The following is a 13,780-nucleotide window of genomic DNA, read 5'->3' on the forward strand; positions in this document are numbered from 1 at the left end:
TGCTGAAGTTTAAAAATCCAGAAAGCAATAAAAAGCACACTTTCATGCTTTTAAAACTCTTACTTTTTTAAGCAGATCTCTTTATTTTTTTTCAGGTGAAGGGGAGAAATGAGTCTGACTCATACTTTTTTTTTAAATGGCAATAATAGAAGGAAAACAATTCTAATACAAGAAAAATATTTAGTTTCATCATTAATTCATACTATTTCCAGCTTTGATATTTACTGTTTTGAAACATTCACCAACAGTCAAGACAGTGATCATCTGGACAGGATTCATTTATCTCATCAGGGCAATCTGTTGAACATTAAACAATATTTGAAGCACAGTTAATTATTTGCACTGAATTAGCTCACTCTCAAATGATTGCGGCCTGTCTGAAGACGCACAGGCAACCAGGAAAAGCTTATCTGAGGAAAAACCTTGCGGCGTCAGAATGGTTGACGGTGCTTTGTCCCTTCAGGTTCTGCCGCTGGTCCTTCTCCTGGGGAATGCACACTTGTGCGTGAGTACGCTTTTGCACTGCTTCTGCGCCGCGCGCCAGCTCCGCTGTTTGCTGAACCCTGCCGGCGCCTGGGGAGTTCAGCCGTGTACCCGCGTTTTAGAGCGGCGACGTGCCCAGGTGGAACACTGCATGAGCTGAAGCCCCCCGTTTGCGGAGGGGACGAGCGATGGTGGCTTCCGGGCCGAACCCCTGACTGCCAGGGAGGCCGCGGCGGCTGCGCCCTCGGGCTCCCACCGCCTCGGCCGGAGCGGCCGGCCGCGCGCCCAGCCGGCGTCCAGCGGCCGAGGCAGCGCTCCCAGACCGCCCCAGCCGGCCACGCGGCTGCAGGGGCTCCTGATCTCCACGTGAACGGAGCTAACTGGTTTTCCTTGAGGCGTCTGAAGGCAGCTCTGCCGCGGCAGGACAGGCTGTCGTGGTGATGGCGTGCGGTGCGTTTTTGCGGTGACCGCTGCTCCTGAAAGGATTAGGGATCGGATTAAACAGGTCACCGGTATGCTCTGACTTGGCAGTTTTGCCTGCTCTTTGGCAGAAGATGATAAAATTTACTCCTGGCCCTATGTTTTGGATGGCTGAATTATCATTGCCACTAACATGGAAGGAAGGTTAGCAGCAAAATATTCAACACAGCGAGAGAAGGCCAGAGCCCTGCTCTGTCAAAGCTTGATATACTTTCCCAAATCTATTCATCTTGTCTTTAAAGAAGAATGAAAGAATGACTCGTAACCAAAGCAAAGTTAAAAGTCAGTTTTAAAAACATTTCTTTTGTTCCTCCAAGCAGTGCGATCAAGTAGATTTTCTTATGAAAGAATTTCAGGTTCTTTTAAACTTCTGCTTTTCAATGGAGATTCCTATGCGTGCAAGTTCATATTTACTGAAATTCATTTCAAAATAGTAGATGTTGACATGGTTAAATCAAGTTCTTTTGGGAAAAATACATAGTGAAGGGTTTTAATGGGTTATGGATCTTTTTGAAGTGTTTGGTGAATTTAAAAAGTCAATGATTTTCACAACACAATAGGGTTTTTATTAATTAGTGTATCATTAAGAGTACCAATTCCCTGACAACAATAGATATGGCAAACTTGATCCACTGATATGTGTGACAGCTTGCTGGGGGGATCAGTTCTAGAGCAGTTCAATGCCAGTTGTACAGACATTGCGGGAACCCATTCAAATATTAAGAAGCTCATAATGAATTGGCTGTTTTAATTCATACCCAGTGAGGGAGAGGTAGGTGCAGTCTTCAACCAACATGAAGTCTTAGATTTTCCTAACTAGTTCTAAGTACTAGATTGATTCATTAGCTTTGACAACCCTAATCTGACTTTGCTCTAAATATCACTGTGGAAAATAGAGTGTATATCTCCTCCCGCCCCGAATATTCATTAACATTGCTAAAATGCAAAAGCAATTCTGCTGTCACTGAAAAGCAGCACGACAGAATATTCAGCAGGCTAGTTTTTAATAAAACATGTTTTTTCTTCATAATTAATATAACAAGGTTTTCTGGCTTAGCACTTGGCATGAATCCCAGAAAAAAAAGAGGGGAATAAGTTGCTGTGACGTGACCATTGCATGACAAAAATGTTGAGAGGACTTTTTTGCCTTAATGATATGTTACAAAGAAGAAGTTACACTGAAGTAGTTTGACTGAAACAATAACAGACTTTGCACGCTGCTGAAACTGTGGAAAACACCCCCTAAATTCCTGTTTCCATCCTTCTTTCCCGTAACTTTTCATCATTCATATTTTTATTAGAATCTGCTTTTAGGAGTTTTTATAAGTAACACTCCGATTAGTAAATGTTATTGGTGTAATATGGCAGAAGTCCAACACAGGTAGTAGCTCATATTGAGTCAGTCAAAACAGAACAGAAAAGTACCAGGACACTTGTGGATCCAGCAGGCTTTGGAGCAGGACCTAAGGCAAAAATTTCCATTCAGTTCTTTCACTATTACCTGAAGAAAAGCTGATTACACCTGCATAAATATAGAATATTTCCATAAAGGGCATAAATTTACATTACAGATGCAAGTGGGAACAAAATTTGGCCCTTCATTTAAGCATATATGTTATAACTGTACAAAAGATTGTCTTCAGATATGACAGGCCTTCTCGGCATTTTTTGGCTTTTAATTGCAGTAGGTCCTTGCTGATTTACACATCAGCATTGCATGAACAGGAACTTTTTAGAGAAATCAATATGCTTCCACACAGCAAGATACTGTAGTAGAAATGTTCCCGGTGTAAGATGTCATGTGGTTAGGTGTTCCTTACTTTGCCAAAAAGAAATTCAACGAGCTCGTCTGGAGCAAGTTATGTGGACAGATATTCAAACACAACAATTCAGCTGAGTATCCCCCATTACCAAAGCACTTGGGCTTGTAGTGAAGCGCTTTTCCAAAATACACATAGATTTAAATGATATGCTTAAATATTGTGCTGAACTGGGCTAGAGAAGTCTGCAAGGAACAAGACTGAGTTTGGTCCCACAGTGCTCCAGCAATGGAGCTGCTTATACACCAGGCTGCAGCTCCCATTCAGCAAAGCTCTAAAGTGCTTCAGCATATGCTTGCAGGAAAGAAAGTAATTTTTAAACCACCAGATGTTCAGATCAGGCTTTTTCTTCATATCAGTGTTCCCTCCAAGCTCAAAACCACCACTGACAGCAGAAAGGGAGAGTTGCAGGAGTCCGAGCAGCAGAAATGGCTCTTCACTGAATATTTTGGAACTTCAGAAAATTGATGTCTGCTTAATTGTGATGGAGAGCAATCTAAAGTCACTAGCCATGTCCTGTCAAATAATCAAGTGCGCTTACTAGTGGAATGGTAAGGATTAAAGTATCACATTAAGATCAAACAATTGCAAAGAAAAGCTCCTTCTTTAGAACGTATCATCAATGCCTATCTTCTAGCCGGACTGCAGCAGATGCAAAGCTGTTACAGATACCAGCAGTATCGGGCTCTCCTTGGCTCAGGTGACTGGACACCCATGTTTTAGGGTGAAAAGTCTCAAAGTCAACTCAGCTTGATATCTTCTGGTGATAGTTTTTCTACACACCAACAGATCTATTCCTGTAGCAAACTTGTGTTTCCTTCACCTTCTCATTGCAGTGCTGCGTCACTCACGTAAAGGTTTTTTGCTCCATTGCATCATAAACTGATCCCTGCAAAGAGGAGTGAATGTTGTCAAACCTGTTTTGATTTGTGGCCCACCGGGCATAATACTTTACTGCAGCACCAGCCTAAATTTGCCTGATGCGGCAGGAAAGCAAAGAAAGCCTTCACAGTGCCCCCAGCTAGTTGTGCACTGCTCTCTCCTAGAGGGACCGTTCCTTTCTGACCCCTGAAGGCAATCAGCTTATGCCCTGAAGCATGCAGGTTGATATCCCTTGTAACTAAAGGGACTTAATGACTTTGCATAAGCTTTAAGTCTAACAGTATAACTTGCATTCTCAGCACAGGCTGCAAAAGCGTTTGATAACGCAGCAAACTTGTGTTAGTGTGACAGGACTGGTTTGTGCAGCCCCGTTGAAACAGATTTTGCAGCTTCCTCTTACTCTGGCATCCAAGACTGTGCCCGTTTTCCACCTAAGGGCACTGAGACACCTCATCCACCAGTGAGCGACTTTGCAAACAGCCAGTCACTTCCAGCCCATTTCTCATAGTGCGAAGATTAACTTCCAAACTTTGATCTCTTGGAAAACAGGAGCAGGTAACCCCTGTGCAGACAACCAAGCTGGTTTCAGCAGTACCTCTGAGGGCCCTGCTGTTGCTTTTCTCCTGGATCCCCAGGATTTTTGTTCCTGGTGCTACCATAGGAAAAATTCTCAAATGAGTAATCACCAAAATAAAGACATTAAATGTAAACTGCTCCGGGTGTTCTGAACCCAGTCAACGAGGAACATGTCACATACTCTAAGGCAAATGTAACAATTCAGTGTGGAGGTAGGAGATGTCTTGCTAGCAGAGAGGTAAAGAACCCAGATGTTTTGGTGGAATCCTTTAAGGGAATGGTTTCCCAGGCTAAAAATATGACGTGTCGCATGTGTGCTCCAGATGACAATATGTCCTGCTTTCATCGTACTGCAACTATGGCCCTGGCTGAGAAATACAATGTCATTGCTGGAAAAGCCACTTTCCCTTGAAGTTCAAAGACTGTCACTATCCAAGATAGTTGCAGGCAAAAATCTGGACGATTGTAAGAGCATCACAACCGTCGATTCCCTCCTCCTTTGGCGAGAAGCCCAGACAAAGGTTCCCACTGAGAGCTGTCAGCAGCATCAAGGGGTTCACTATGAAAAGGTAGTAGTTGTGTCTGCCCTCCTGGCTCCTTCATACCTTATGGCAGTTGTGGATAGAAGTTGTTCAAATATCCATCCTCATCCTCCAGTTCATCCCCATTCCACATCCTTCTCAGCTGCAAAGCTGTGATTATACCGAGGGACAAATGAAAGGAGCAATATTTGTTTTGCTGCAGTAGAGGACACTGCACGGCAAATTGTAGGAGAATTTCCACAACCTAGTGCAATTAAGTGAATGGGCAAATTCACACTTGTGGAGTTTAATTTTGTACTCCTGTAGTGCTTTCCTATGAAGTATGTGTGTGTCTGTGTGTACCCTTATGTGGGGGGGAAGATATCTTTTGTCCCAGGCCTTCTTCTGCTAGTCTGTCATGCCAGCTTGAATAACTACACGCTCTTCTCTGGAATAACTTCTGTTTTGCACACATGTAAATTCACAGCCTAGCCCTGGATTGTCCCCTTTGTGCTGCCTGTTTCTCCACCTGCTTTTATAGTTTAATTATTCATTTTGATTGTAATACAGGGTAGCAAAGGTACCTGAAACACAACAGTTCAACTGCAGAATGCCCTTGGCAGCTGTAAATAATTTCTATTGAATCTAGGGTCAAATCTTCCTGGCTTTATTCAGAAAGAATTACCAGAGATTAACTGGACACTTTTGTCTGAGAAAGGGCTGTAGGATTCTGTCCTGAGACCAAGAAAACTCATGATTCTGGCATTACTGTTTGAAAACTATTATATTTCATTAGTCTTTCTTTTAAGAGGAGTTGAAATGGAAAAAGAGAGAGTATCATATATCTGCAATGTTTAACCTTTGTACAAAGCCTAATTAGTGAAGTTTTGATGTTTCTTTGGAGAAATGAAGCTTTAGTGAAGTGCTGATCGTTACGATGACGACAACAACAGAGATCAGGCGAAATTAGGATATTCTGAATTTCAGCTTCTTTCCTCCATTTTTCTAGCAGCCTGACTCCACACTCAGCAATGCACCTTTACCCATATAAAATGTCTCTCCTAGACTTTTCTGCAGGGTTTCTTTTTTATGAGCACAAAGTAATAACATTTAAAATTGCTCTCCGTGAATTCTTCCAGCTTCGTCCCCATTCTCTGTGGACCTGCTACGAACAGGATCTAGCGATTTTATTCCCTCTTGAGAGAACACAAAAAGTATCGGTGTCGAGCTGCAGAAAGGAGCCTGCTGAAACAAGCCCCACAGTCAAATTTCTCTCCCTCCCCCCTGCTTTTGTTTGAATCCTGCTCCTGGCTGGACTCAGTATCGCACCTCGTCGGAAGGACAAGATCCTCCTCTGCTGGCCACGAGGAATACGGCACGGCAGGCGGCGAGGCCCTCGCCTCTGCTGCCCGCACGCATCCCGCATCCCGCACATCCCGCACCCTGCATCCCACACATCCTGCATCCGCCTCCTATATCCCGCAGCCCCTCATGGCCCAGACGAAAGGGCAAGCTGAAGCCCACAAGGGCAAGCTGGAGCCCGCAGGCGGGAAGGAGGCGAATGTTTCTCCCTGCCCTCTGCAGCACAGCCCTGCAGAAAGCTTGGTGCAAGGACCCAAACAGCCAAAATTTGGCCAACCAGCAAGAGCAAAAATGCTTCTGAATCAGGGCAGTCTGGCGAGCGGCCAGGTGGACCTCACAAGGGAGCAGAAAAATCTCCAAGGCACAAGGCCAGCCCTGCCTGGGGATTTTCCCCCCACAGCTCTACCAGTGTGGATGAGCCATCTGCAGCTTGTGACAGGTATGTGAAAGGGAAAAGCCCTAGAACAAGACAGGAAACTGGAACTTCAAAATAAAGATTAGGTTTAACTCTTCGACTTGGAACATAGCGTGCTCTGCGAAATGTACAGGGTGCTGTAGCCCGTTTGCTCCTAGTAACATCCGTTTTGTGGCGGTGGATAGAAGTCCTCTGGCAACCTGTTGTGTTTGGGACTCAGCTGCCCTAGAGGACAAGCCACTGCTTGCTCTGAAAGGTGTTACTGGAAACGTCTACATTTTCTAGGGCACCAGATTATTGCAACAGGACATTTAGGGTATCTGCCATCTTACAGGCAGCTCTGCTCATGGAGGGGTGCTTGGAAGCACAGGCTAGATGGGTAGTCAGCCTGGGATACTAGAAAAGAAAACAGTACAGCAAAGTGCTAGGTCTCTCTCCTTTCTTTTTTTTTTCTTGTTTTATAAGTTATCCTCCTAGGATAGTGTGAAACCATCACCTCTGTTCTACAGCTGGGGGAAACTGAGGCACAAGAGGGCATGATGCAGTCACCTCCCACACTTCTCAGGCTGAGCTGAAACCCTCTGAAATTCCCATGTGGAGCTAATGGCTGCCATAAGTGTAGGGAAGGCTTAGCAACTTCACTGAAAACAAAAGTTTCTGCCCCCAAATCCTTTCCAACCCCATTAGGCAAATAGCACAAAGGGGCACCATAGAGACCTGAGGAGGGAAATGAAATATTTCTTGCTTCGTACTGTTGTTGTTTCTACTTCCTTATTCTTCTGTTTCATCTGTTCATCCAAAAGGGAGGTACACTCTCCATTTGGAGGGCTTGTTTGGTCTGCATTTATGGATGAACCATACCACTAGTTGTAAATGGGGCAATTAGACCCATCTGCTTATACAAGCTCCTCTGCACTGAGGATCTGTTAAAGGATCTGAAGAAGCCTGTACCTGCACTCAGCAGACATACACACCAGGACTAGAGCTTTTACAGCCTTCTTATTTACTATTATCTCTGCAGTCACTTACGAGGGGCAATTGTGTGAGTGCGTGTCCTGGCAGCTGCACCGGATTTAGCTGTACATCTGCGTGGCTCACTTAGCTGCACCTGGGAAGGGGCTGTGCTGAGCGGGCTGGGGTGCATCACTCCCACTGAAGTCAGTGGGAAGCGTAGAGCTGGCGTGTCTGTTCTCCCTGTCTCAAACACAAGAGGGACGCAAATATGCCTGAAGCAAATTCGTTTATACATTCCAGATAATATTCACAAGTGTGAATTCTGAGTTATTTGTCCAGTTTCTTATTCATTCATTCTTGTTCACAATCAGTGTTTAGCTGTGAATGTCTTTCTTCTATATACCATTTCTTTATATAACGCACAACTAAACGATGCATATATTTACAGTTAATTGTATCTATAGCAATGCAGAGGTGCACATAATAACTGGGAGTGCGTAGACTGTCTTGAATACATATGCTAATTTGTTTGGAATTATGTTTCCTTTCTACAAATTGTATGAGGGATGAAGAATAGCAGCTCCAAATCTACTTCCTTACACCCGTTGTTAGCATGTGTATTCTCATCACAGCCAGGTAATTCTGTCTGCAACTGTGATTTAGAGCAAGAGGGAATGCAAGCTGAATTCTTCATGTGGGGATGAGTCCTGATGTGGAGTCAATACATTTCCTTTCAGACAAGCCTCACTCACACTCTTCAAAGGCTGAGGGCTGTTTTCCTTCTTCCTCTGTTCCTTTTTGTCATTTGCCCTTGATCATGAGCCAAACAGGAAAGGCTGGAGTCCTGTTTTGGAGGTCGAACACATGGCATTTCCTCACAGGAAGTGCCAGAAATGCTATCCTCCATCCAAGCGTTGTTGACAGCCCTCCAGCTCGGAGGTCCGGATCCCACCAACGTAGCCACGCTTGGGCTCCCGGGCTGTGCCAGCACTCACTGACCTCTGCACTGCCATGCTGGAGCATGTCACAGCCACTTGCTTTTGCAGCAGGCTGGAGCACGGCCTGTGCCAGTATTTCAGAGAAGTGATATGAGATAAAGAGTCAAAGCATGGTCACTTATTAAGCAAAGAGGCAATTTAATTCATTCAGGACATGTTTTTGGAAAGCACTTAGGCCCTGCAACTAGGGCTGGGTGCTCAGAAAAGCTAGAGCTCCCCTGTAGGTTGTTCAGAGCAGTCAGCTTTTTAGATACTTTGATAATCTTCTAAAAGAGCACTTAAAAATCATGCTTTTTTGTTCAGCTCTGAAAAAGGTAAAGAGTTGACCTGGATGTCCAACACTGGGGCAAAAGGAAACCTGCCACCAGCTGTGTTGTAAACCGAGCTCCTGTTGTCTTTTGTTTTCAGAAACTGACTCTCTACCCTTCTTTATCCCATGCAGTCTTGCAGTTTCTTCTTCCTGGCTGACCTTCTGAATGGTAAGTGCATTTGATTTCTTCCATAAAAGTAAGTGCTGCATATGAAGTGCAGTGGTTGGCAACCTGGTTCATCAAGACCCTTAGCTAGTGCCTGGCACTGAGTTTTAATAACTTCATGCACAATTTTGTTGCACTTAAAATAAGGCACGTGATCCAACAGAGTCAGTTTGAATTTAGGCCAGTAAACCTTGCCTAAATGTACACCTCATGTACATGCCTCAGGTGCACCTTCAGATTCGCTTTCTCCCTCTCCCCGCATGGAGTCAGACCTTCCCGTGTGCTCTGCTGCAGTGCAGGGGACAACTCTGCATTGGGTCACAGCCAGGAGCATGTCCGGCACATTGAAGCACAGACTAGGGGAGCTGCTGTGGTACCGATTCGCAGCTGATCCTGGGGTAGTCAAAGCCAGGACTTCTCCGCCACTCTGCGGCCCCAGGTGCTCCATACAGCTTGAGGGATCAGCAGATGAGCAGGGTCTGACACAGGGGGTCACGGAGTCGGAGAGAAGTCGTCGTGCCAGGCTTCAAACCTCAGGCTGAAGAGGACGAGGAAAGAGCCTGAATGGGTGAGCTGGGCGTGAAAGCTGCAGGTCAAATACATGCAGGTTGATTTTTCCTTGCGGCGTACAACTAACTAGGGAACTTACTTATTGCTGCAAGGCTTTGTGGATGTCCAGAATGCAAGCAGATTCGAAAAGTATTTACCAGTTCGTGCAGGTAAAAATTATTGACAGCTATGTATATTAACACGTTGATAGCAGGAAAGGGAGTGATTTGGGGGGTAGAGTTGTAGTGGATGTTGTGTGAGGATGTGTAGATACAGTGTGAGGATTTGTACATCCTTAAGCAGCCTACCTGGTCCATGGGGAGAATTAAGGTTTTATTGCTAAGTTTAGTATTTTTTGTGGGTAAGACCTGCTCTTTCTTTTCTTCATTTCAGTGGCTCTTAGATCTGAGCTTATAATTTATAACTAATAAAGTATTAAATTAATTTTACTTCTTTTCCTGCAACAAGAATGTGGCTTTTACCAGCCACTCACTATTCAACCATATTTCCATTCGTTTAATTAGCTTTCTGGCTTCCAGGTGAAATCTGGGAATCCAGCTGCCTCGAAGCTCATACAGCACTGCTTCTTTCCCCAAATCAATGTTATTCTTCTAATAAGATGTGTGTGGAAAACAAATTTCAGAATCATTCCTGTGTTTGAGCTCAGTATTTAGCTTGTGCAAATATCTGGTCACGCAGTCATGCACTTGGCTTCAGGCCGTTATCCTTTTGGCTGGAATTACCTTAGCACGGGCCTTGTGCAAAGCAGCCAACCTGCCTCTCCGCGGCGGAGCTCCCCTTTGGATTCAAGGCCTTTCGTAGCAAGTTCGTTCAATCCCTCCGTGTCCTTTGTGGTCCCTGGTTCTGCCCACGCTTCTCCTAGCTCCAGTCCCAGCCTGCGTGCAAGCTTCCTCCCCCCTCCTTGTTTACATATTCCCTCTGCTTTTTCCTCGTGTCCCTGCACTGTCCCGCTTCCCTCTCTGCCGTGAGTCCCTCACCCCTTCCTCCTTCGGCTTGCATCGGCAGCCTTTGCGTGGCGCCCCGTCGTTCCAAGGGAAAGGCGCTACAAAACTGCGGTGAAGTAGCAGACACCAAACTACCTGAAGGATTGCCAGCTTTGTTGTGGGTTGGTCTTGTTTCTTTTGCAGCTCCTCTGCAGAGTTGCAGATACCCCCAGCCAAGGCCCGTGTGGAAGGGCCAAAATACCACGATGTCTAGTCCCCGCAGAAGTAAATGAGAGACCTACCGTCATTTAAAGTATGGCCAGGATTTCAGCCTCATAAAATCACTTTACGTTATTCTCAGAAAAAAAGTATTTAGAAAGGTTGTGAGAAAAATCCTACCGAAATTAGACCAGATGTCAGTCAGTCCCCAGAGGTTCTGGGAGCTTGAATAAAGGCTGGGTGCTTCGTGGCCGCCTTGATGTGCGTTTGCAATAGGCTTTAGCTTTGCCCATCACTCATCTTGACAACTGCAGTCCAACAAAGTTACCTCGCAATTCAGGTCGCTCAGATGGCATCCGAATGCATCATATTCCCACTTGGAACATTAGTCACGACTTGATCCAGTGAAGGTTTTGAAAACAGTGTGACTGCCAGTGTTGGGCTATCTATTCTCCCCGTAAGAGAGAGTCCGTGTAAGCTAATGAACAAGAGGATATTGATCAGAAATCCATTACTTGATTGACAGCTCTTGGCAATGTGAAAACCTGCAGATGAAAGCTCAAGCAGTTTAAAAGATCACCCAAACCTCAAAGCTGATTTGAAGCTTTAAAAGTCAATCCCTGCCTATCAATTATGGGGGGATTTTTTTTGTACTACACAGAGGAAAGTTATTCTTTGAAAATTTGCATGCAGGATGTCTAATTTAATTTCATGTAATAGTCACATTTCAGTGACAAATGTCAGATCACTTCTTTTTTAAGCATGTTAAGGTTTTCCAGCACTTACAAAGAATGAACACTCTGATTTAGTAATACGTTTAACTCAACCAGTGTATCAGACTTTGTGCGTTAATTATGTGCTCAGATAAAAAAAATGTTGTTTTTGCTTTACTAAACCTATGGCTTGTTATGAATAATTAAAAAAAATGGAATGGGAATACTTCTTAAATAAGAGATGTGGAAGCCAAATAATAGTTATTTAGTGTTGAAGCAGTGATAAATAGGAAGATACATTTCAGTTTGATGTCATGTATCCAAGTCAGGGCTTTCTGGTTTTTGTTTTTTACTGCTTCATGCTGCTGGGGAGGACACCGAGTAGCTGGAAGACGGGAACTATCACTCACACAGCTTGTAGTCGCTCTTTCATTTTCATAAACCAAAAGGAGGGCAGCGATGGATACAGCAGGGACTGATGATTTCTCAGATTTGCTGCAGTCTTATGTCAGCTTGGGCAGGGTTTCCCAGGCAGGTGGCTCAGCTTTGCTGAGTCTCGGTATTCGCAGCTGGGGCCAGGGCACCCAAAAGCGTTTGTTGATATCTTCCGAGCCCTCTTCACGTGCACCCTTAGCGCTGCAGCCTGGTCACAGAGCTTCGCCTGTAGGTAACAGTGGGATGCTGCGGTGGGGGGTTCAGTACGGTCCAGGCTGCAGGTCTGGACCCCGCTCGGTGCTCTCCACGAGGAAGGTGGTCTCCGCTCAGCTGCTCCGGCCGGCAGAGCCCTGCACACCTAGCTCCAGTGCGTGCTAGTCTTTCCCAAAACCTGCCTCTCTGGGGGTCATCTGCTCCTTAAGTGCAAAGGGGGCTTAGCACTCCTCCTCCTCCTGGAAGAGCTGTCGCAAAAGGGAATCGACACCAAAGCCCTCTATCCGCAAGCATTACCAGGCAACCGGCTTTTACCTCAGCGGTGCACTTAAAATAATAGCTGGTAGTGGGCCAGCAAGTAATCTAATAGGTGTCATTAATAAAAGGTTAGTCCGTTGCTAAGAAATGATGCTAACATAACAATTATAATGAAGTGTCATTGTCATTTCTTAACACCATGCTTGCGCTGGCTGGTTTAAAAATCTTGGTGGACGCTGCTACACCACGTCAGCGTTTGTGTTCATTCAGAGCACTTATTTTTCCTCTGTCAGCTCAACCGAGTTCTCGCTGGCCTCTGTGCAGCGTGCTGGGCGTGTTTGCAGTGTGCCTTTGGCAGCTGTAAGTCCCCCATTCATCCTTCATAACTTTTAACAGGTATAGCCTTTATATAAAAAGGGCTACCCAGTCTCTCGGAATAGTTCTTTAAAGCATCTGCGGAATAAAAGCTAACATTCCCCACTAAGATTTTGAAAATAAACAGGGGAAACAAAATCAAACTCTTTCAACATAGTCCCTCGAACTGAAGTCAGCTTGCAAAATCGCCCCTCACACAAAGTGAGCTTGTGGGCTGCGTTTCAGGCAAAACCCTCTTTTTGTTTTCCTTTCTTAACTACATCACATTACATTTAATTTTGTTCACTGTGGACAATGTCCTTATCTTCCAGTGAGAGCCTTCTGTTCCTCAGCAAGGCACACACTTCTGCAACACTTGCACACTGTCGAGACTCAGCTCCTGTGGAAATAATGAGCTGAGGAAAAGGAGTCTTGACTTGACATAGCAATAAATGAGGTGAAACTTTCCTCTTTTTTTTTTTTTTTTTGGTGAGAAAGGAGAGTTGGCACATAGAAAAAAAGAAGGAAAAAAAGACTGTTCTATTTTAATATGAAATATAAAACACCCATTGTACAAAAGTGGAATTTCTTTTTTTCAGAAGCAAAGAAAGAATAAAGATAAAGGCTGCAAGCGAATGAATGAGGAGAGAAAACTAAGATAATGTAGTCGATAATCAGTTCAAGGCAGAGCATTATCCGTAGGGCCATCGGTCCAGCCCTAGGGGAGAGCTTTTTAAAATGTCGCTGTATGTAGTTTAGCTTTGCTCATTACCATAGCATGTCTTTGAAACACCCGAGTGGCTTCGACTGGCAGCAGACATACCTGTGGAAGGAGCAGCCAGCCCACTTTAATCAGCCTCCCCCCAAGCATCCGCTGGCGAAGCCGCCGGTGCGCCAGCGCTCGGCTCCCGGGGGGACGCTGCTCCCGGGAGGGCAGCCAGCGCGCTGCTGAGCAGCCTGCCAAGCTGGTGGGAGGCTGCAGACTGCGCTCAAGCAAGGGCTCTCTTTTCATCGTGTGGCCGCGCGCTGCCCGGCACAGCGGGGGCCTCGCTCCTAGAAGAGGGTTTCGTGGACTCGGAGCCACATTGGGATGTAGGCGCCTAACTGTTTAGGGCCCTCGCTCCCCAG

General features: G+C 45.3%; 1 protein-coding gene across 1 annotated transcript in view; it reads left to right on the forward strand.

Moving 5' to 3' along the window:
- The first annotated feature begins 436 nt into the window (after window positions 1–436).
- HABP2 (hyaluronan binding protein 2) overlaps window positions 437–13,780 on the forward strand; it is a 36,974-nt gene continuing 23,630 nt past the window's right edge. The window contains exons 1-2 of the mRNA XM_013941727.2: window positions 437–505; window positions 8,934–8,970. Coding sequence (XP_013797181.2) covers window positions 437–505; window positions 8,934–8,970 — 106 coding nt within the window. The remainder of the gene's footprint in view (window positions 506–8,933; window positions 8,971–13,780) is intronic.

The sequence above is a fragment of the Apteryx mantelli genome, chromosome 7 (genome assembly GCF_036417845.1).
Source record: "Apteryx mantelli isolate bAptMan1 chromosome 7, bAptMan1.hap1, whole genome shotgun sequence".
NCBI lineage: Eukaryota > Metazoa > Chordata > Aves > Apterygiformes > Apterygidae > Apteryx > Apteryx mantelli.